Source organism: Haemorhous mexicanus, unplaced genomic scaffold, assembly GCF_027477595.1.
Source record: "Haemorhous mexicanus isolate bHaeMex1 unplaced genomic scaffold, bHaeMex1.pri scaffold_199_ctg1, whole genome shotgun sequence".
NCBI lineage: Eukaryota > Metazoa > Chordata > Aves > Passeriformes > Fringillidae > Haemorhous > Haemorhous mexicanus.
Window position 1 is genome coordinate 13,483 of NW_026776027.1, and position 22,741 is coordinate 36,223.

The 22,741-nt window shown below is 62.9% G+C and overlaps 1 protein-coding gene and 1 long non-coding RNA gene across 2 annotated transcripts; one reads left to right on the forward strand and one right to left on the reverse strand.

Annotated features, from left to right (window-relative positions):
- The first annotated feature begins 1,329 nt into the window (after positions 1-1,329).
- LOC132322908 (polyunsaturated fatty acid lipoxygenase ALOX15B-like) lies at positions 1,330-21,052 on the forward strand. Its single transcript, XM_059837654.1, is given in 13 exon segments — positions 1,330-1,450; positions 2,276-2,593; positions 3,276-3,376; positions 4,061-4,233; positions 8,473-8,616; positions 9,112-9,306; positions 11,306-11,392; positions 12,261-12,430; positions 14,142-14,175; positions 14,177-14,264; positions 16,420-16,520; positions 18,783-18,953; positions 20,825-21,052. Coding segments are annotated over 12 exon segments (1,668 nt in total). The 5' UTR covers positions 1,330-1,450; positions 2,276-2,369; the 3' UTR covers positions 21,005-21,052.
- A 337-nt stretch (positions 21,053-21,389) lies between these two features.
- On the reverse strand, positions 21,390-21,714 carry LOC132322909 (uncharacterized). The gene is made up of 3 exons (XR_009485195.1): positions 21,657-21,714; positions 21,511-21,556; positions 21,390-21,465 (listed from the first exon to the last, which is right to left on the reverse strand). It is a non-coding gene; the product is annotated as an uncharacterized LOC132322909 (long non-coding RNA).
- Between the last annotated feature and the right edge of the window lie 1,027 nt (positions 21,715-22,741).

A 22,741-nucleotide genomic window follows, 5' to 3' on the forward strand; every position in this document is an offset into this window, starting at 1 on the left:
GACACTGCTGTGCCTGTCACAGACACTCTGGGTGGCACAGGTGTGACAGGACAGGTGTGACAGGTGACACACAGGTGACACAGGTGACACAGGTGTGACCCAGGTGTCCCTGCCCAGACGCTGTGGCTGGAGGTGACGTCCCCGCGGCCCTTGGGGACACTGCTGTCCCTGCGCCTGCACAAGGAGCCGCTGCTGTCCCTCGTCCCCGACCGCTGGTTCTGCGCCAGCGTCACCGTCACCGGGCCCCTCCCTGGGGACAGCCCTGGGGACACCGGCGACACCGATGGGGACGTCAGGGACGTCACGGACACCGTGGGGGACCTTGGGGACACCGCTGGGGACGTCCCCACGGCCACCTTCCCCTGCCACCGCTGGCTGGAGAGCGGCGACCTGGAGCTGTACGAGGGGACAGGTACGGGGACAGGGGGGGGACAGGGGGGGACGGGGGGGGATTGGGGGGTTGGGGACATTGGGGACTTTGGGGACATTGGGGACATTGGGGATACTGGAGACATTGGGGGGACATTTGGGACATTGGGGGGTTGGGGGCATTGGGGACTTTGGGGACATTGGGGACATTGGGGGGATGGGGACAGTGGGGACTTTGGGGACACGGGGGGACATTGGGGGGACATTGTGGGATTGGGGACATTGGGGACAATGAGGACATTGGGGATTGGGGACATCAGGTTCCTTCACAATGTCCCCATTAATGTCCCCACTGATGTCCCCAAGGTCCCCAATCCCCCCCACTGTCCCCAATGTCCCCAAGGTGTCCCAAACGTCCCAAATCCCCACAATGTCCCCAAATGTCCCCAACGATGTCCCCAATGTCCCCAAACCCCCCAATCCCTCCAGTGTCCCCAATGATGTCCCTGCTGTCTCCACTGTCCCCAACGATGTCCCCATTGCTGTCCCCTCAATGTCCCCCCACTGTCCCCCGATGTCCCCACTGTCCCCATTGCTGTCCCCACTGTCCCCATTGCTGTCCCCGTTGCTGTCCCCACTGTCCCCACTGTCCCCACTGCCCCCTCTATGTCCCCATTGCTGTCCCCTCGATGTCCCCATTGCTGTCCCCCCACTGTCCCCTCGATGTCCCCTCGATGTCCCCACTGTCCCCGTTGCTGTCCCCTCGATGTCCCCATTGCTGTCCCCGCTGTCCCCATTGCTGTCCCCACTGTCCCCTCGATGTCCCCTCGATGTCCCCGTTGCTGTCCCCGTTGCTGTCCCCTCGATGTCCCCCCGCTGTCCCCACTGTCCCCGTTGCTGTCCCCATTGCTGTCCCCTCGATGTCCCCTCGATGTCCCCTCGATGTCCCCTCGATGTCCCCTCGATGTCCCCTCGCTGTCCCCTCGCTGTCCCCAGCCCGCACCCCCCGTGACGCCGCCCGGGTGCCGCAGCTGCTGCAGCAGCGCCAGAAGGAGCGGAGAGAGCGGCGGGAGAGCTTCCAGTGCGGACTGGGAGGGACTGGGAGGGACTGGGAGGGACTGGGAGGGACTGGGAGCGACTGGGGGGGAACTGGGAGGGACTGGGAGAGGGTTGGGAGGGACTGGGGGGGACTGGGAGGGACTGGGGGGGGACTGGGAGGGACTGGGGGGGACTGGGAGGGACTGGGGGGGACTGGGAGGGACTGGGAGGGGATTGGGGGGGAACTGGGAGGGACTGGGAGCGACTGGGAGGGACTGGGAGGGGTTGGGGGGGACTGGGAGGGATTGGGGGGGACTGGGATGGACTGGGGGGGACTGGGAGGGGCTGGGGGGGACTGGGAGGGACTGGGGGGGGACTGGGAGGGACTGGGAGGGACTGGGAGGGACTGGGGGGGACTGGGGGGGACTGGGAGGGACTGGGGGGGACTGGGAGGGACTGGGAGGGACTGGGGGGGACTGGGAGGGGATTGGGGGGGACTGGGGGGGACTGGGAGGGACTGGGGGGGACTGGGGGGGACTGGGGGGGAACTGGGTTATACTGGGAGGGACTGGGAGGGACTGGGAGGGACTGGGGGGGACTGGGAGGGGATTGGGGGGGACTGGTGGTCACTGGTGGTCACTGGTGTCACTCATGGTCACTCTGGGGTCACTCTGGGGTCACTCTGTCCAGGTGGGCTCTGGTCACTCTGGGGTCACTCTGGTCACTCTGGGGTCACTCATGGTCACTCTGGGGTCACTCATGGTCACTCAGGGGTCACTCTGGGGTCACTCTGGGGTCACTCTGGGGTCACTCTGTCCAGGTGGGCTCTGGGGTCACTCAGGGGTCACTCTGGGGTCACTCTGTCCAGGTGGGCTCCCTACGCCCCGGGCTGGCCCTGGTGTCTCCGGGCGCTGCCCCCGTCCCTGTGCCCTTGGCCACGCCCACCCGACACGCCCCCGGCCATGACGTCACCGCCCGCGTCCCCGGTGATGACATCAGAGGGGCAGACGATGACGTCACAGGAGTCGACGACGGCATCACGCGAGCAGACGATGACGTCAGAAGGGCGGTCGATGACGTCAGAGGGGCCGTCGATGACGTCACAGGCCCCGCCCCCCGAGCTGTCGCCCACCCTGAGCTTCCCCCTGGGGCACCGCGCCCAGCTGGCCGCGCGCGCCGCCGCCGCGTCAGTGACAGCGCCCGGGGTCACCGGGGGTCACCGGGGGGTCAGGGGGGGTCAGGGGGGTCAGGGGGGGTCACCGGGGGATCGGGGGGTCAGGGGGGTCATTGAGGCTCCCCGAGGGTCCCAGCCAACCCCACCCATCTCTTTGTCCTTGGGTGTCCCCAATGTCCCCAATGTCTCCAATGTCCCCTGACTGTCCCCCAGTGTCCCCCCACTGTCCCCAGTGTCCCCACTGTCCCCTGAGTGTCCCCATGACCCCGCTGTCCCTGTGTCCCCATGTCCCCGCTGTCCCCTCACTGTCCCCACTGTCCCCTGAGGGTCCCCGTGTCCCCGCTGTCCCCATGTCCCCACTGTCCCCCTGTCCCCTGAGTGTCCCCATGTCCCCACTGTCCCCCTGTCCCCTGAGTGTCCCCATGTCCCCACTGTCCCCCCACTGTCCCCCCACTGTCCCCCCACTGTCCCCGTGTCCCCCCTGTCCCCTCACTGTCCCCCTGTCCCTTCGCTGTCCCCAATGTCCCCTCGCTGTCCCCACTGTCCCCTGACTGTCCCCGCTGTCCCCGTGTCCCCCCCTGTCCCCTCACTGTCCCCCTGTCCCCTCACTGTCCCCCTGTCCCCTCACTGTCCCCGTGTCCCCCCGCTGTCCCCCTGTCCCCTCACTGTCCCCCTGTCCCCCCGCTGTCCCCAGGCAGATCCGGATCCGGCTCCGGGGGCTCCGTTCCGGGGGTTCCTGGCGCAGCCTCGGGGACGTTCGGGCGGCGCTCGAGGGTCCCGGGACCCCCATCAGCGGTGGGTGCCCCCCAGGTGTCCCCAGTGTCCCCAAGGTGTCTCCAAGTGTCCCCAAGGGGTCCCCAGACATACTGGAGGTGTCCCCAAGGTGTCCTCAATGTCCCCAAGGTGTCCCTGAGGTGTTCCAAGGTGTCCCCAGAAGTCCCCAGGTGTCCCCTGGTGTCCCCAACGTGTCCCCAATGTCCTCAGGTGTTCCCAAGGTGTCCTCAGGTGTCTCCAGATCTCCCCAAGGTGTCCCCAGGTGTCCCCGAGGTGTCCCAATGTCCCCATGTCCCCTGAGTGTCCGAAATTTCCCCAAAATGTCCCCAAGCTGTCAGCAAGGTGTCCCCGAGGTGTTCCCAAGGTGTCCCCAGGGTGTCCTCTGCTGTCCCCAGGTTTCCTCAAGCTGTCCCCAAGGTGTCCCCGAGCCGTCCCCGAGCTGTCCCCAAGCTGTCCCCGCTGTCCCCTGAGCTGTCCCCGCTGTCCCCTGAGCTGTCCCCGAGCTGTCCCCGAGGTGTCCCCGCTGTCCCCGAGGTGTCCCCGAGCTGTCCCCGAGCTGTCCCCGAGCTGTCCCCGAGGTGTCCCCGCTGTCCCCGAGGTGTCCCCGAGCTGTCCCCGGGCTGTCCCCGAGCTGTCCCCGGGCTGTCCCCGAGGTGTCCCCGGGCTGTCCCCGGGCTGTCCCCGAGGTGTCCCCGCTGTCCCCAGAGTACGTGGTGCGGCACTGGCAGGAGGACGCGTTTTTCGGGGAGCAGTTCCTGAGCGGGGTGAACCCCGTCCTGCTGCGCCGCTGCCGCCGCCTGCCGCCCAACCTCCCGCTCAGCGAGGCCCTGGTGGCCCCGAGCCTGGGCCCGGGGACGTCCCTGCAGCGGGAGATGGAGGTGAGCGACACCAACAACCCTAAAAACCACCCCAAAAACACCCCAAAGTCATCAAAACCCCAAAACCACCCCAAAACCACCCCAAAAACCACCCCAAAACCACCCCAAATCCCCCCAACCTCCCGCTCAGCGAGGCCGTGGTGGCCCCGAGCCTGGGCCCGGGGACATCCCTGCAGCGGGAGATGGAGGTGAGGGACACCAAAACCACCCCAAAAACCCTAAAAAACACCCCAAAGTCATCAAAACCCCAAAACCACCCCAAAACCACCCCAAAAACCACCCCAAAACCACCCCAAATCCGCCCAACCTCCCGCTCAGCGAGGCCGTGGTGGCCCCGAGCCTGGGCCCGGGGACATCCCTGCAGCGGGAGATGGAGGTGAGCGACACCAACAACCCTAAAAATACCCCAAAAATACCCCAAAATCATCAAAACCCCAAAACCACCCCAAATCCCCCCAACCTCCCGCTCAGCGAGGCCCTGGTGGCCCCGAGCCTGGGCCCGGGCACCTCCCTGCAGCGGGAGATGGAGGTGAGGGACACCAAAACCACCCCAAAAACCCTAAAAAACACCCCAAAGTCATCAAAACCCCAAAACCACCCCAAAACCACCCCAAAAACCACCCCAAAACCACCCCAAATCCGCCCAACCTCCCGCTCAGCGAGGCCGTGGTGGCCCCGAGCCTGGGCCCGGGGACATCCCTGCAGCGGGAGATGGAGGTGAGCGACACCAACAACCCTAAAAATACCCCAAAAATACCCCAAAATCATCAAAACCCCAAAACCACCCCAAATCCCCCCAACCTCCCGCTCAGCGAGGCCCTGGTGGCCCCGAGCCTGGGCCCGGGCACCTCCCTGCAGCGGGAGATGGAGGTGAGGGACACCAAAACCACCCCAAAAACCCTAAAAAACACCCCAAAGTCATCAAAACCCCAAAACCACCCCAAAACCACCCCAAAAACCACCCCAAAACCACCCCAAATCCGCCCAACCTCCCGCTCAGCGAGGCCGTGGTGGCCCCGAGCCTGGGCCCGGGGACATCCCTGCAGCGGGAGATGGAGGTGAGCGACACCAACAACCCTAAAAATACCCCAAAAATACCCCAAAATCATCAAAACCCCAAAACCACCCCAAATCCCCCCAACCTCCCGCTCAGCGAGGCCCTGGTGGCCCCGAGCCTGGGCCCGGGCACCTCCCTGCAGCGGGAGATGGAGGTGAGGGACACCAACAACCCCAAAAACCCTAAAAAACACCCCAAAATACCCCTAAATACCTCAAAACCACCCCAAAATACCCCAAAGTCATCAAAACCCCAAAACCACCCCAAAAACCCCAAATCCCCCCAACCTCCCGCTCAGCGAGGCCCTGCTGGGCCCAGGGACATCCCTGCAGCCGGAGATGGAGGTGAGGGACCCCAAAAACCACCCCGAAATACCCCAAAAACCCTAAAAACCACCCCAAAAACCCTAAAAACCACCCCAAAATCATCAAAACCCCAAAACCACCCCAAAATACCCCAAAAACCCTAAAAACCACCCCAAAACCACCCCAAAATCATCAAAACCCCAAAACCATCCCAAAATACCCCAAAAACCCTAAAAACCACCCCAAAAACCCTAAAAACCACCCCAAAAAACCCCAAAATCATCAAAACCCCAAAACCACCCCAAAATACCCCCTGGGACCGAGGGGTTTTTGTGGTTCCCGGTTTTGGGGTTACCAGGGGGTTTCCAATTTTGATGTCCCCATTTTTGGGGTTCCCGTTGTTGGTGTTCCAAATTTTGGGGTTCCCAAATTTGGGTTTCCCATTTTTGGGGTTCCCGTTTTTGGGGTTCCCATTTTTGGTGTCCCCAATTTTGGGGTTTCCATTTCTGTGCCCTCATTTTCGGGGTTCCCGATTTCGGGGTTATTTTATTGTTCCAAATTTTGGGGTTCCCGGTTTTGGGGTTCCTGGTTTTGGGGTTATTTTATTGTTCCCATTTTTGGGGTTCCCATTTTTGGGGTTATTTTGATGTCCCAAATTTTGGGGTTCCCATTTCTGTCCCTTCATTTCCCATTTTTGGGGTTCTCATTTCTGTGCCTTCATTTCGGGATTCCTATTTTGGGGGTCCCAATTTTGGGGTTCCCAATTTCGGGGTTCCCGTTTTTGGGGTTATTTTGATGCTCCAATTTTGGGGTTCCCATCTCTGTGCTCTCATTTTCGGGGTTCCCATTTTTGGGGTTATTTTGGTGTTCCCCATTTCGGGGTCATTTCGGGGTTCCCATTTTTGGGGTTCCCATTTCAGAGTTCCCATTTCGGGGTCTTCATTTCGGGGTCTTCATTTCGGGGTCATTTCGGGGTTCCCATTTTTGGGGTTCTCATTTCGGGGTTCCCATTTTTGGGGTTCCCATTTTGGGGTTCCCGTTTTGGGGTTATTTTGGTGTCCCCAATTTCAGGGTTCCCATTTTCGGGGTTCCCGTTTTTGGGGTTATTTCGGGGTTCCCATTTCCGTGCCCTCATTTTGGGGTTCCCGTTTTTGGGGTTATTTTGGTGTCTCCATTTTTGGGGTTCCCATTTCCGTGCCCTCATTTTGGTGTTCCCAATTTTAGGGTTCCCATTTTCAGGGTTCCCAATTTTGGGGTTCCTATTTTGGGGTTCCCATTTTTGGGGTTATTTCGATGTCCCCAATTTCCGTGCCCTCATTTTTGGGGTTCCCGTTTCGGGGTTATTTCGGTGTCCCCAATTTCGGGGTCATTTCAGGGTTCCCATTTTTGGGGTTCTCATTTCAGAGTTCCCATTTCGGGGTTCCCATTTTCGGGGTTCCCATTTCGGGGTTCCCATTTTTGGGGTTATTTCGGGGTTCCCATTTCCGTGCCCTCACTCCCGTTTTTGGGGTTCCCATTTCCGTGCCCTCACTCCGGTTTTGGGGTTCCCCTTTCTGTGCCCTCACTCTGTTTTCGGGGTTCCCCTTTCCGTGCCCTCACTCTGGGTTCCCATTTTTGGGGTTCCCATTTCCGTGCCCTCTCTCCGGGGTTTTCGGGGTTCCCCTTTCCGTGCCCTCCCTCCGTTTTTGGGGTTCCCATTTCCATGCCCTCACTCCGTTTTTGGGGTTCCCCTTTCCGTGCCCTCCCTCCGTTTTTGGGGTTCCCATTTCCATGCCCTCACTCCGTTTTTGGGGTTCCCCTTTCCGTGCCCTCCCTCCGTTTTTGGGGTTCCCATTTCCGTGCCCTCTCTCCCGTTTTTGGGGTTCCCCTTTCCGTGCCCTCACCCCGGGGTTTTTGGGGTTCCCATTTCCGTGCCCTCACTCTGTTTTTGGGGTTCCCCTTTCCGTGCCCTCACCCCGGTTTTTGGGGTTCCCATTTCCGTGCCCTCTCCCGGGTGTTTTTGGGGTTCCCCTTTCCGTGCCCTCACCCCAGGGTTTTCGGGGTTCCCCTTTCCGTGCCCTCACTCCGGGGTTTTTGGGGTTCCCATTTCCGTGCCCTCACCCCAGGGTTTTCGGGGTTCCCCTTTCCGTGCCCTCACTCCGGGGTTTTTGGGGTTCCCATTTCCATGCCCTCACCCCAGGGTTTTCGGGGTTCCCCTTTCCGTGCCCTCACTCCGGGGTTTTTGGGGTTCCCATTTCCGTGCCCTCACTCTCGTTTTTGTGGTTCCCATTTCCGTGCCCTCACCCCGGTTTTTGGGGTTCCCATTTCCGTGCCCTCACTCTGGGGTTTTTGGGGTTCCCCTTTCCGTGCCCTCCCCCGGGTGTTTTTGGGGTTCCCATTTCCGTGCCCTCACTCCGTTTTTGGGGTTCCCATTTCCGTGCCCTCCCCCGGTGTTTTTGGGGTTCCCCTTTCCGTGCCCTCTCCCGGGTGTTTTTGGGGTTCCCCTTTCCGTGCCCTCACTCTGGGGTTTTTGGGGTTCCCCTTTCCGTGCCCTCACTCCGGGGTTTTTGGGGTTCCCCTTTCCGTGCCCTCCCCGGGTGTTTTTGGGGTTCCCCTTTCCGTGCCCTCACTCTGTTTTTGGGGTTCCCCTTTCCGTGCCCTCACTCTGGGGTTTTTGGGGTTCCCATTTCCGTGCCCTCACTCCGTTTTTGGGGTTCCCCTTTCCGTGCCCTCACTCTGTTTTTGGGGTTCCCATTTCCGTGCCCTCACTCCGTTTTTGGGGTTCCCCTTTCCGTGCCCTCACTCCGGGTTCCCGTTTTCGGGGTTCCCCTTTCCGTGCCCTCACTCCGTTTTTGGGGTTCCCCTTTCCGTGCCCTCCCCGGGTGTTTCGGGGCGCAGGCCGGGCGCCTGTTCCTGGCCGACTACGCGCTGCTGGAGGGGCTCCCCACGGGCTCCCTCGGGGGCCGCCCCCAGTTCGTGGCCGCCCCCCTGTGCCTGCTCTGGCTCGACCCCCGCGGCCGCCTGCTGCCCGTGGCCATCCAGGTACCGCCCGTGTCCCCAGGGGTCCCCTGTGTCCCTTTGGGGTCCCTCGGTGTCCCCTGTGTCCCTTTGGGGTCCCTCGGTGTCCCCAGGTGTCCCCAGGTGTCCCTTTGGGGTCCCTCGGTGTCCCTAAATACCCTCTGTGTGTCCCCAATGTCCCCCTGATGTCCCCAATGTCCCCAATGTCCCCAATGTCCCCCTGATGTCCCCAATATCCCCCTGTGTCCCCGATGTCCCCCTGATGTCCCCAATATCCCCCTGTGTCCCCAATGTCCCCCTGATGTCCCCAATGTCCCCAATATCCCCCTGTGTCCCCGATGTCCCCAATGTCCCCAATGTCCCCGATGTCCCCAATGTCCCCAGTGTCTCCTGTGTCCCCAATGTCCCCGATGTCCCCAATGTCCCCTGTGTCCCCCCTGTGTCCCCAATGTCCCCAATGTCCCCCCTGTGTCCCCAATATCCCCCTGTGTCCCCAATGTCCCCCCTGTGTCCCCGCAGCTGTCGCAGCGCCCCGGGCCGGGGTCCCCGATCTTCGTCCCGGGGGGCGGGGGCTGGGCGCTGGCCAAGCTGTGGGTGCGGGGCGCGCACTTCGTGCTGCACGAGATGGTGACACACCTGCTGCACGGCCACTTCCTGGCCGAGGCCTTCGCCGTGGCCACCCAGCGCCTGCCCGCCGCCCACCCCGTGCACCAGGTACCCCGGAAATGCACCCCCACCCCAAAAAGTGCACCCCCACCCCAAAAACTGCACCCCAAAATCCCCATCCCTGACCCCAAAACCTTCACCTGCCCGCCGCCCACCCCGTGCACCAGGTACCCCGAAATGTGCACCCAAACCCCAAAAAATGCACCCCAAAATCCCCATCCCAAAATCCCCATCCCTGACCCCAAAGCTTTCACCTGCCCGCTGCCCACCCCGTGCACCAGGTACCCCAAAACCGCACCTCCACCCCAAAATATGCACCCAAACCCCAAAAAATGCACCCCCACCCCAGAAACTGCACCCCAAAATCCCCGTCCCAAAATCCCCAACCCTGACCCCAAAACCTGCCCCAAAACCTTCACCTGCCTGCTGCCCACCCCGTGCACCAGGTACCCCAAAAAGTGCACCCTGACCCCAAAAACTGCACCCCAAAATCTCCGTCCCAAAATCCTGACCCCAAAAACTGCACCCCAAAATCCCCGTCCCAAAATCCCCAAGCCTGACCCCAAAACCTTCACCTGCCCGCCGCCCACCCCGTGCGCCAGGTACCCCAAAAAATGCACCCAAACCCCAAAAACTGCACCCCAAAATCCCCGTCCCAAAATCCCAACCCTGACCCCAAAACCTGCCCCAAAGCCTTCACCTGCCCGCCGCCCACCCCGTGCACCAGGTACCCCGGAAATGCACCCCCACCCCAAAAAACGCGCCCCAAAATCCCCGTCCCAAAATCCCCAACCCTGACCCCAAAACCTTCACCTGCCCGCCGCCCACCCCGTGCACCAGGTACCCCAAAACTGCACCTCCACCCCAAAATATGCACCCAAACCCCAGAAACTGCACCCCAAAATCCCCGTCCCAAAATCCCCAACCCTGACCCCAAAACCTGCCCCAAAACCTTCACCTGCCTGCTGCCCACCCCGTGCACCAGGTACCCCAAAAAGTGCACCCTGACCCCAAAAACTGCACCCCAAAATCTCCGTCCCAAAATCCTGACCCCAAAAACTGCACCCCAAAATCCCCGTCCCAAAATCCCCAACCCTGACCCCAAAACCTTCACCTGCCCGCCGCCCACCCCGTGCACCAGGTACCCCGGAAATGCACCCCCACCCCAGAAACTGCACCCCAAAATCCCCGTCCCAAAATCCCAAATCCTGACCCCAAAGAAATGCCTCAAATACCCCAAATCCACCCAAAATATCCGCCCTGATGTCCCCACTGTCCCCAGTGTCCCCTCTGTCCCCAATGCGCTTGCTGTCCCCTGCTGTCCCCGCTGTCCCCAGTGTCCCCAATGTCCCTGATGTCCCCAATGTCCCCAATGTCCCCCCAATGTCCCCACTGTCCCCGCTGTCCCCACTGCCCCCCAATGTCCCCAATGTCCCCCCACTGTCCCCAATGTCCCCAATGTCCCCCGCTGTCCCCAATGTCCCCGCTGTCCCCAATGTCCCCGCTGTCCCCAATGTCCTCGATGTCCCCAATGTCCCCAATGTCCCCCCAATGTCCCCCCAATGTCCCCACTGTCCCCAATGTCCCCCGCTGTCCCCCGCTGTCCCCCCGCTGTCCCCGCTGTCCCCGCTGTCCCCGCTGTCCCCACTGTCCCCGCTGTCCCCGCTGTCCCCAATGTTCCCAATGTCCCCCCGCTGTCCCCAATGTCCCCAATGTCCCCAATGTCCCCGCTGTCCCCACTGTCCCCGCTGTCCCCGCTGTCCCCAATGTCCCCAATGTCCCCCCGCTGTCCCCAATGTCCCCGCTGTCCCCCCGCTGTCCCCAATGTCCCCAATGTCCCCGCTGTCCCCAATGTCCCCCCGCTGTCCCCAATGTCCCCCCGCTGTCCCCAATGTCCCCGCTGTCCCCAATGTCCCCACTGTCCCCGCTGTCCCCGCTGTCCCCCGCTGTCCCCAATGTCCCCAATGTCCCTGCTGTCCCCAATGTCCCCAATGTCCCCCGCTGTCCCCAATGTCCCCAATGTCCCCGCTGTCCCCGCTGTCCCCAGCTGCTCCTCCCCCACCTGCGTTTCACCTTCCACATCAACATCCTGGCGCGGGAGACGCTGCTGAGCCCCGGCGGCATCATCGACCAGGTGAGGGCACACGGGGTCACCTGTGTGTCACCTGTGTGTCACCTGGGTCACCTGGGTCACCTGGGCCACCTGGGCCACCTGTGTGTCACCTGTGTGTCATCTGGGTCACCTGGGTCACCTGGGTCACCTGGGTCACCTGTGTGCCACCTGGGTCACCTGGGTCACCTGTGTGTCATCTGGGTCACCTGTGTGCCACCTGTGTGTCACCTGGGCCACCTGTGTGTCACCTGGGTCACCTTTGTCACCTGTGTCATCTGGGTCACCTGTGTGACACTGTCCCCAGGCCATGACAGTGGGACACAGGGGACACTGAGGGGTGGCACTGAGGGGTGGCACTGTCCAGGAGGGGACACTGAGGGGTGGCACTGAGGGTGGCACTGAGGGGTGGCACTGTCCAGGAGGGGACACTGAGGGGTGGCACTGAGGGGTGACACTGAGGGGTGGCACTGAGGGGTGACGCTGTCCCCAGGCCACCTCGGTGGGCCGGGAGGGGACACTGAGGGGTGGCACTGAGGGGTGGCACTGAGGGGTGGCACTGAGGGGTGTCGCTGTCCCCAGGCCACCTCGGTGGGCCAGGAGGGGACACTGAGGGGTGGCACTGAGGGGTGACACTGAGGGGTGGCACTGTCCGGGAGGGGACACTGAGGGGTGACACTGAGGGGTGGCACTGAGGGGTGGCGCTGTCCGGGAGGGGACACTGAGGGGTGACACTGAGGGGTGGCGCTGTCCCCAGGCCACCTCGGTGGGCCGGGAGGGGACGCAGGGGACACTGAGGGGTGGCACTGAGGGGTGGCACTGAGGGGTGTCGCTGTCCCCAGGCCACCTCGGTGGGCCGGGAGGGGACACTGAGGGGTGTCGCTGTCCCCAGGCCACCTCGGTGGGCCGGGAGGGGACGCTGGCGCTGGTGGCCCGGGGCACGGCGGCGCTGACGTTCGGCGAGCTCTGTGTCCCCGACGACGTGGCCGCGCGCGGCGTTGGGGACATCCCCGGGTACCACTACAGGGACGACGCGCTGGACATCTGGGGGGCCATCCACAGGTGGGGGACAGCGAGGGGACAGCGAGGGGACACGGAGGGGACAGCGAGGGGACACGGAGGGGACAGCGAGGGGACAGTGGGGACAATGGGATGGGGACAGTGGGGACAGGGAGGTGGCAGCTGTGGGGACGATGGGGACATGGAGATGGGGACAGTGGGGACAATGGGTTTGGGACAATGGGGACAGGGAGGTGGCAGTGGTGGGGACAGTGGGGACAATGGGATGGGGACAGTGGGGACAGGGAGGTGGCAGAGGTGGGAATGATGGGGACACGGAGTTGGGGACAGTGAGGATAGGGAGGTGGCAGCAGTGGGGACAATGGGGACATGGAGATGGGGACAGTGGGGACAGGAAGGTGGCAGCCGTGGGGATGATGGGGACATGGAGATAGGGACAGTGGGTACATGGAGATGGGGACAGTGGGGACAGGAAGGTGGGGACAATGGGGACAATGGGGACAATGGGGACATGGAGGTGGGGACAGTGGGGACATGGAGGTGGCAGTGGTGGGGACAATGGGGACAATTCGGTGGGAATGGTGGGGACAAAGGGGACAATGGGATGGGGACAATGGGGACAGGGAGGTGGCAGTGGTGGGAATGATGGGGACAATGGGGATGATGGGATGGGGACAATGGGGACATGGAGATGGGGACAGTGAGGACAGGAAGGTGGCAGCAGTGGGGACAATGGGGACAATGGGGACAATGGAGACAGTGGGGACAGTGGGGACATGGAGATGGGGATGTTGGGGACAATGGGGCGGGGACAATGGAGACAATGGGGACATGGAGATGGGGACAATGGGGACAATTCTGTGGGAATGGTGGGGACAAAGGGGACAATGGGATGGGGACAGTGGGGACAGTAGGATGGGGACAATGGGGACAGGGAGGTGGCAGTGGTGGGAATGATGGGGACATGGAGATGGCGGCAGTGGGGACAATGAGATGGGGACAACGGGACAGGGACAGCAGGGACACAGGGCTGGGAACGATGAGGGTGGGGACAGCGGGACAGTGACGATGGGGACAAGGACCCCAGGGAGGTGACAACGGGAGCAGGGCCACGGGGATGGGACATCAGCCATGGCGGGGTCACGGGGATGACAGCGGTGGGGACAATGGGGTGGGACTGATGGGGACAATGGGGACAGTGGGGACAATGGGGACAATGGAGTGGGAATGATGGGGACAATCGGATGGGGACAATGGGGACAGTGGGGTGGAGATGATGGGGACAATGGGGACAATGGGGACATGGAGATGGGGACCGTGGGGGACAGTGGGGACAATGGAGTGGGAATGATGGGGACAATTGGATGGGGACAATGGGGACAGTGGGGACATGGAGATGGGGACCGTGGGGACATGGAGGTGGCAGTGGTGGGGACAGTGGGGTGGACATAATGGGGACAATGGGGACAATGGGGACAATGGGGACATGAGGTGGGAATGGTGGGGACAGTGGGGACAATGGGGACAGGGACAGCAGGGACACGGGGCTGGAACTGATGAGGGTGGGGACAGTGACGATGGGGACAGGACCCCAGGGAAGGTGACCAACAGGAGCGGGGCCACGGGGATGGGACATCAGCCATGGAGGGGACACGGGGACAGGACACGGGGTGGGCTGGCACGGGTGTGTCACCGGTGTGCCCGCGTGTCACCGGTGTCCCCGAACGTCACCGGTGTCCCTGCGGTGTCCCAGCTACGTGGAGGGCATCGTGGCGCTCTTCTACGCCCGAGGACGCCGAGGTGGCCGAGGATGAGGAGCTGCAGGAGTGGGTGGGCGAGATCTTCACCTACGGCGTCCTCGGCAACGAGAAGAGCGGTAGGGGACAGCCGAGGGGGTGACAGGGACAGCCGGGGGGACACGGGGACGTGGCGGTGGTGGGTGATGGGCGTGGACGTGGATGTGGTCGTGGTCATGGTCATGGTCATGGCATGGTCATGGCATGGACGTGGTCGTGGTCATGGTCATGGTCATGGTCATGGCATGGCATGGACAGGGTCATGGTCATGGTCATGGTTGTATCGTGGTCGTGGTCATGGTCAAGTCATGGTCATGGCATGGTCGTGGTCATGGTCATGGTCATGGCTGTGTCGTGGTTATGTCGTGGTCATGACATGGTCATGGTCATGGTCATGGTCATGGTCAAGTCATGGTCGTGTCATGGTCAACATGGTCATGGTCATGGTCGTGGTTATATCGTGGTCATGGCATGGTCAGTCATGGTCATGGCATGGTCAGTCATGGTCATGGCATGGTCATGGCATGGTCATGGTCAGTCATGGTCATGGCATGGTCATGGTCAGGTCATGGTCATGGTCATGGTTGTATCGTGGTCATGGTCATGTCATGGCATGGTCAAGTCATGGTCAGTCATGCTCATGGACATGGTCAACATGGTCATGGTCATGGTCGTGGTTATACCGTGGTCATGGTCATGGTCATGGCATGGTCATGGTCAAGTCGAGTCATGGTCATGGTCATGGTCATGGCATGGTCATGGTCAGGTCTTGGTCATGGCATGGTCATGGTCATGGTCAAGTCATGGTCATGGCATGGTCATGGTCATGGTCAGGGCATGGTCATGGCATGGTCATGGTCATGGCATGGTCATGGTCATGGCATGGTCATGGCATGGTCATGGCATGGTCATGGTCATGGTCATGGTCATGGTCATGGTCATGGCACGATCATGGCATGGTCATGGTCATGGTCATGGCATGGTCATGGTCATGGCATGGTCATGGCATGGTCATGGCATGGTCATGGCATGGTCATGGCATGGTCATGGTCATGGTCATGGTCATGGTCAAGTCATGGCACGATCATGGCATGGTCATGGTCATGGTCAAGTCATGGTCAAGTCATGGTCAAGTCATGGTCAGTCATGCTCATGGACATGGTCATGGTTGTGTTGTGGTCAGGTCATGGTCAGTCATGGTGATGGTGATGGTCAAGCCATGGCGTGGCCCCACTCATGTCCATGTCCAGGACCTGGGTGGTGACATGGTGGGCGTGGCCCGTGGTGGGTGTTGTCCCCATGAGGGGGGGTGACATCACCGTGGGGGGTGATGTCATTGTGGTGGGTGACGTCACCTGGTGGGTGCCACCCCCCTGCTGAGTGACATCCCCTGTGTCCCTGAAATGTCCCTTCAAAGTCCACAATCCCCGCCCAATGTCCCCTCAGTGTCCCCAATGTCCTCAATGTCCCCTCGATGTCCCCAGTCCCTCCCAATGTCCCCAAACCCCCAATGTCCTCAATGTCCCCGATGTCCCCTGCTGTCCCCTGGTCCCCAATCCCCCAATGTCCCCAGTGTCCCCAATGTCCCCAATATGCCCCCAATGTCCCCTGCTGTCCCCTGGTCCCCAATGTCCCCAGTCTCCACAATGTCCCCAATCCCCCAATACCCCCCAATGTCCCCTCAATGTCCCCAATGTCCCCAATCCCCCTGATGTCCCCAATGTCCCCTCAATGTCCCCAGTCCCTCCCAATGTCCCCAGTGTCCCCAGTGTCCCCAATGTCCCCAATGTCCCCAATCCCTCCCAGATGTCCCCAATCCCCCAATGTCCCCAATCCCCCAATGTCCCCAGTGTCCCCAATATGTCCCCAATGTCACCAGTGTCCCCTCAATGTCCCCAATGTCCCCAATGTCCCCAGTGTCCCCAATGTCCCCAATGTCCCCAATCCCTCCCAGATGTCCCCAATGTCCCCACTGCCCCCAATCCCCCCAATGTCCCCAATCCCCCAATGTCCCCAATCCCCCAATGTCCCCAGTGTCCCCAATATGTCCCCAATGTCACCAGTGTCCCCTCAATGTCCCCAATGTCCCCAATCCCTCCCAGATGTCCCCAATGTCCCCAATGCCCCCAATCCCTCCCAGATGTCCCCAATGTCCCCAGTGTCCCCGATGTCCCCCGTGTCCCCAATCCCCCCGATGTCCCCTCAGTGTCCCCTCAGTGTCCCCTCTGTCCCCAGGGTTCCCGTCCAAGCTCTGCGGCCGCCCCGAGCTGGTCAAGTTCCTGACCATGATCATCTTCTGCTGCTCCGCCCGGCACGCGGCCGTCAACAGCGGCCAGGTGGCACCTGGGGACACCTGGGACACCGGGGACACCGGGGGGGAGGGGAGACACTGGGGACATTGGGGACACCTGGGACATCGTGGGGAGGGAGACACCTGGGGACACCTGGGGACACCTGGGACACCTGGGGGACATTGTGGGGGAGGGGAGACACTGGGGACTTTGGGGACACCTGGGACACCTGGGGACACCTGGGACACCTGGGACACCGGGGGGGAGGGGAGACACTGGGGACATTGGGGACACCTGGGACACCTGGGGACACCTGGGACACCTGGGACACCGGGGGGGAGGGGAGACACTGGGGACATTGGGGACACCTGGGACACCTGGGGACACCTGGGACACCTGGGACACCGGGGGGGAGGGGAGACACTGGGGACATTGGGGACACCTGGGGACACCTGGGGACACCTGGGACACCTGGGACACCGGGGGGGAGGGGAGACACTGGGGACATTGGGGACACCTGGGGACACCTGGGACACCGGGGGGGAGGGGAGACACTGGGGACATTGGGGACACCTGGGACACCTGGAACACCTGGGACAGCTGGGGGGGAGGGAGACATTGGGGACATTGGGGACACCTGGGACACCTGGGACACCTGGGACACCTGGGACACTGGGGGGAGGGAGACACCTGGGGACACCTGGCACACCTGGGACACCGGGAGGAGGGAGACACTGGGGACATTAGGGACACCTGGGACATGGTGGGGAGGGAGACACTGGGGATACCTGGGGACACTGGGGACACCGGGGGGAGGGAGACACCTGGGGACACCTGGGACACCCCGGGGGGGGAGGGAGACACTGGGGACATTGGGGACACTGGGGACACCTGGGACACCTGGGGACACATGGGGGAGGGAGACACCTGGGACACCTGGCACACCTGGGACACTGGGGGGAGGGAGACACTGGGGACATTGGGGACACCTGGGACATGGTGGGGAGGGAGACACTGGGGACATTGGGGACACTGGTGACACCTGGGACACTGGAGGGAGGGAGACACTGGGGACATTGGGGACACTGGGGACACCTGGGGACACCTTGGGGAGGGAGACACTGGGGACACCTGGGGACACCTGGGACACCAGGGACACCTGGGGGAGGGGAGACACTGGGGACATTGGGGACACCTGGGACACCGGGGGGAGGGAGACACCTGGGGACATTGGGGACACTGGGGACACCGGGGGGACATTGGGGACATTGGGGGGAGGGAGACACTGGGGACACCTGGGGACATTGGGGACATTGGGGATACTGGAGGAAGGGAGACACCTGGGGACATTGGGGACATTGGGGACACCTGGGGACATTGGGGACATCTGGGACACCTGTGGGAGAGGGAGACACTGGGGACATTGGGGACACCTGGGGACACCTCGGACACCAGGGGGAGGGAGACACCTGGGGACATTGGGGACACTGGGAACACCTGGGGATACCTGGGACACTGGGGACACTGGGGACATTGGGGACATTGGGGACATTGGGGACACTGGGGGAAGGGAGACACTGGGGACATTGGGGATATTTGGGACATTGGGGACACTGGGGACACTTGTGACACCGGGGGGAGGGAGACACTGGGGACATTGGGGACATTGGGGACACCTGGGGGGGAGGGAGACACTGGGGACACTTGGGGGGGAGGGGGACACCTGGCACACCTGGGACACCTGGGATACCGGGGGGAGGGAGACACTGGGGACATTGGGGACACCTGGGACATGATAGGGAGGGAGACACTGGGGACACCTGGGGACACCTGGGACACCTGGGACACTGGGGGGAGGGAGACACTGGGGACACTGGGGACACCTGGGGCAGGGAGACACTGGGGACACCTGGGACCCCTGGGGACACCTCGGACACCGCAGGGAGGGAGACACTGGGGACACCTGGGGACACCTGGGGACTCCGGGGACACCTGGGACACCTGGGACACCGGGGGGGGGAGACACTGGGGACATTGGGGACACCTGGGACATGGTGGGGAGGGAGACACTGGGGACACCTGGGGACACTGGGGACACCTGGGACACTGGGGGGAGGGAGACACCTGGGGACACTGGGGACACCTGGGACACCGGGGGGAGTGAGACGCCTGGGGACACTGGGGACACCTGGGGGAGGGAGACACTGGGGACATTGGGGACACCTGGGAACTCCGGGGACACCAGGTGTCCCAGGTATCCCCAGGTGTCCCAGGTGTCCCCAGGTGACGCCGCTGTCCCCTCCCCAGTACGACTACGCGGCCTGGATGCCCAACACGCCGGGCTCGCTGCAGCGCCCCCCGCCCGCCAGCGCGGCCGAGGCCAGCGAGGAGCTGCTGGTGGCCACGCTGCCGTCCCCGGAGGCCACCGGGGCCCTGCTGGCCCTGCTCAGCGTGGTCAGCTACGAGGGCGGCCCGCCGGTGAGGGGACACTGGGGACAGTGTGGGGACACTGGGGACAGCGGGGGGGTTGGGGACAGAGGGGACAGAGGGGGGATTGGGGACATTGGGGACATTGGGGCCCTGCTGGCCCTGCTCAGCGTGGTCAGCTACGAGGGCGGCCCGCCGGTGAGGGGACACTGGGGACACTGGGGACACTGGGGGGATTGGGGACACTGGGGACATTGGGGACACTGGGGACATTGGGGACACCGGGGCCCTGCTGGCCCTGCTCAGCGTGGTCAGCTACGAGGGCGGCCCGCCGGTGAGGGGACACTGGGGACAGTGTGGGGACACTGGGGACAGCGGGGGGGTTGGGGACAGAGGGGACAGAGGGGGGATTGGGGACATTGGGGACATTGGGGCCCTGCTGGCCCTGCTCAGCGTGGTCAGCTACGAGGGCGGCCCGCCGGTGAGGGGACACTGGGGACACTGGGGACACTGGGGGGATTGGGGACACTGGGGACATTGGGGACACTGGGGACATTGGGGACACCGGGGCCCTGCTGGCCCTGCTCAGCGTGGTCAGCTACGAGGGCGGCCCGCCGGTGAGGGGACACTGGGGACAGTGTGGGGACACTGGGGGGATTGGGGGCATTGGGGACAGTGGGGACATTGGGGCCCTGCTGGCCCTGCTCAGCGTGGTCAGCTACGAGGGCAGCCCCCCGGTGAGGGGACACTGGGGACAGTGTGGGGACACTGGGGACAGCGGGGGGGTTGGGGACATTGGGGACACCGGGGCCCTGCTGGCCCTGCTCAGCGTGGTCAGCTACGAGGGCGGCCCGCCGGTGAGGGGACACTGGGGACAGTGTGGGGACACTGGGGGGATTGGGGGCATTGGGGACAGTGGGGACATTGGGGCCCTGCTGGCCCTGCTCAGCGTGGTCAGCTACGAGGGCAGCCCCCCGGTGAGGGGACACTGGGGACAGTGTGGGGACACTGGGGACAGCGGGGGGGTTGGGGACATTGGGGACATTGGGGACAGCCGGGCCCTGCTGGCCCTGCTCAGGGTGGTCAGCTACGAGGGCGGCCCGCCGGTGAGGGGACACTGGGGACAGAGGGGACAGCCGGGGGGTTGGGGTCAGAGGGGACAGCGGGGGAGTTGGGGACATTGGGGACATTGGGGACATTGGGGACATTGGGGACATTGGGGCCCTGCTGGCCCTGCTGAGTGTGGTCAGCTACGAGGGCGGCCCGCCGGTGAGGGGACACTGGGGACACTGGGGACAGAGGGGACAGCGGGGACACTGGGGACATTGGGGACAGTGGGGACACCGGGGCCCTGCTGGCCCTGCTCAGCGTGGTCAGCTACGAGGGCGGCCCGCCGGTGAGGGGACAGTGGGGACACTGGGGGGATTGGAGACAGAGGGGGGACTGGGGACAGTGGGGACATTGGGGGGTTGGGGACAGCGGGGACAGTGGGGACAGTGGAGGGGTTGGGGACATTGGGGACATTGGGGGACAGAGGGGACAGTGGGGACAGAGTAGGGGTTGGGGACAGCAGGGACAGCGGAGGGATTGGGGACAGTGGGGGTGTTGGGGTGATTGGGGACAGCGGGGACAGAGGGGGGATTGGGGACATTGGGGACAGTGGGGACATTGGAGGATTGAGGGGGATTGGAGGGGTTGGGGACAGAGAGGACAGTGGGGACAGCAGGGGGATTGGGGGATGTCCCCTCTGATGTCCCTCTGGTGTCCCCAATGTCCCTTCGGTGTCCCCAGCGTCCCCTGGGGTCGCGCTGCCAGGACCTGCTGGCCGGGCCGGGCCCTCGACGCCTCCTGGGACATGGAGGGGGGTTGTGATGTCCCCAGTGTCCCCTCTGATGTCCCCAATGTCCCTCTGGTGTCCCCAGCGTCCCCTGGGGTCCCGCTGCCAGGACCTGCTGGCCGGGCCGGGCCCTCGGCGCCTCCTGGCCGCGTTCCGGGCGCGCCTGGCCGCGATCTCGGAGCGGATCCGGGCCCGGAACGCCGAGCTGGCCCTGCCCTACCCCTACCTGGAGCCCAGCTGCGTGCAGGAGAGCATCTCCATCTGATGGCACCTGGGCCACCTGGGCCACCTGGGCCACCTGTGTGACCACCTGCGTGCAGGAGAGCATCTCCATCTGATGTCACCTGGGCCACCTGGGCCACCTGTGACACCTGTGACACCTGTGACACCTGTGACACCTGTGACACCTGTGACACCTGTGTGACCACCTGCGTGCAGGAGAGCATCTCCATCTGACATCACCTGTGTCACCTGTGTCACCTGGCTCACTTGTGTCACTGATGTCACCTGTGTGACCACCTGCGTGCAGGAGAGCATCTCCACCTGTTGTCACCTGTGGCCCCTGTGCCACCTGTGTCACCACCTGTGTCACCACCTGCGTGCAGGAGAACATCTCCATCTGACGTCACCTGGGTCACCTGTGTCACCCTTGTCACCTGTGTCACCTGCGTGCAGGAGAGCATCTCCATCTGATGGCACCTGGGCCACCTGGGCCACCTGGGCCACCTGTGACACCTGTGACACCTGTGACACCTGTGACACCTGTGACACCTGTGTGACCACCTGCGTGCAGGAGAGCATCTCCATCTGATGTCACCTGGGCCACCTGGGCCACCTGTGACACCTGTGTCACCTGTGTGACCACCTGCATGCAGGAGAGCATCTCCATCTGATGTCACCAGTGTCACCTGGGCCACCTGGGCCACCTGTGTCACCTGTGTGACCACCTGAGTGCAGGAGAGCATCTCCATCTGAGCTGCAGTGTCACCTGGGTCACCTGTGACACCTGTGTCCCCAACAACCACCCACTGTCCCACCTGTGTGCAGGAGAGCATCTCCATCTGACCTCACCTGTGCCACCTGGGTCACCTGATGTCACCTGTGTCACCTGTGTCACCACCTGTGTCCAGGAGAGCATCTCCACCTGATGTCACCTGTGTCACCAAAGGCCACTGGTGTCACCGGCAGCCCCCAGGGTGGCCCCGACCCCTTTGGACTGTCCCCAACCCCTCAGGTGTCCCCAGGTGTGTCCCCAGGTGTGTCCCCAACCCCTCAGGTGTCCCCAGGTGTGTCCCCAGGTGTGTTCCCAACCCCCCCAGGTGTCCCCAGGTGTGTCCCCAGGTGTGTCCCCAACCCCTCAGGTGTCCCCAGGTGTGTCCCCAGGTGTGTCCCCAGGTGTGCCCCCAATCCCCCCAGGTGTCCCCAGGTGTGTCCCCAGGTGTGTCCCCAACCCCCCCAGGTGTGTCCCCAGGTGTGTCCCCAACCCCCCCAGGTGTGTCCCCAGGTGTGTCCCCAACCCCCCCAGGTGTGTCCCCAGGTGTGTCCCCAACCCCCCCAGGTGTGTCCCCAACCCCCCCAGGTGTGTCCCCCACCCCCCCTGAGATGTCCCCCACTCACCTGCCCAGGTACCCAAAAAATGGACACCCCCCCCCCCCAAAAAGTCTTGGAATATTCCAAAAATTCCTTGGGAAGATCCCAAAAATTCTTGGGAAAAATCCCCCAAAAAAGTCCTTGAGAAGATCCCAAAGACCCCAAAAATCCCGGGAATGTCCCAAAAAATCCTCGGGAAAATCCCCCCAAAAATTCTCGGGAAATCCCAAAATTTCTTGGGAAGATCCCAAAAAATTCTCGGGAAAATCCCCAAAAATTCTTTTGAAAATCCCCAAAAATTCTCGGGAAAATCCCCCCAAAATTCTTTGGAAAATCCCCCAAAAATTCTCGCAAAATCCCAAAAAATTCTGGGGAAAATCCACAAAAAATTATTTGGAAAATCCCCAAAATT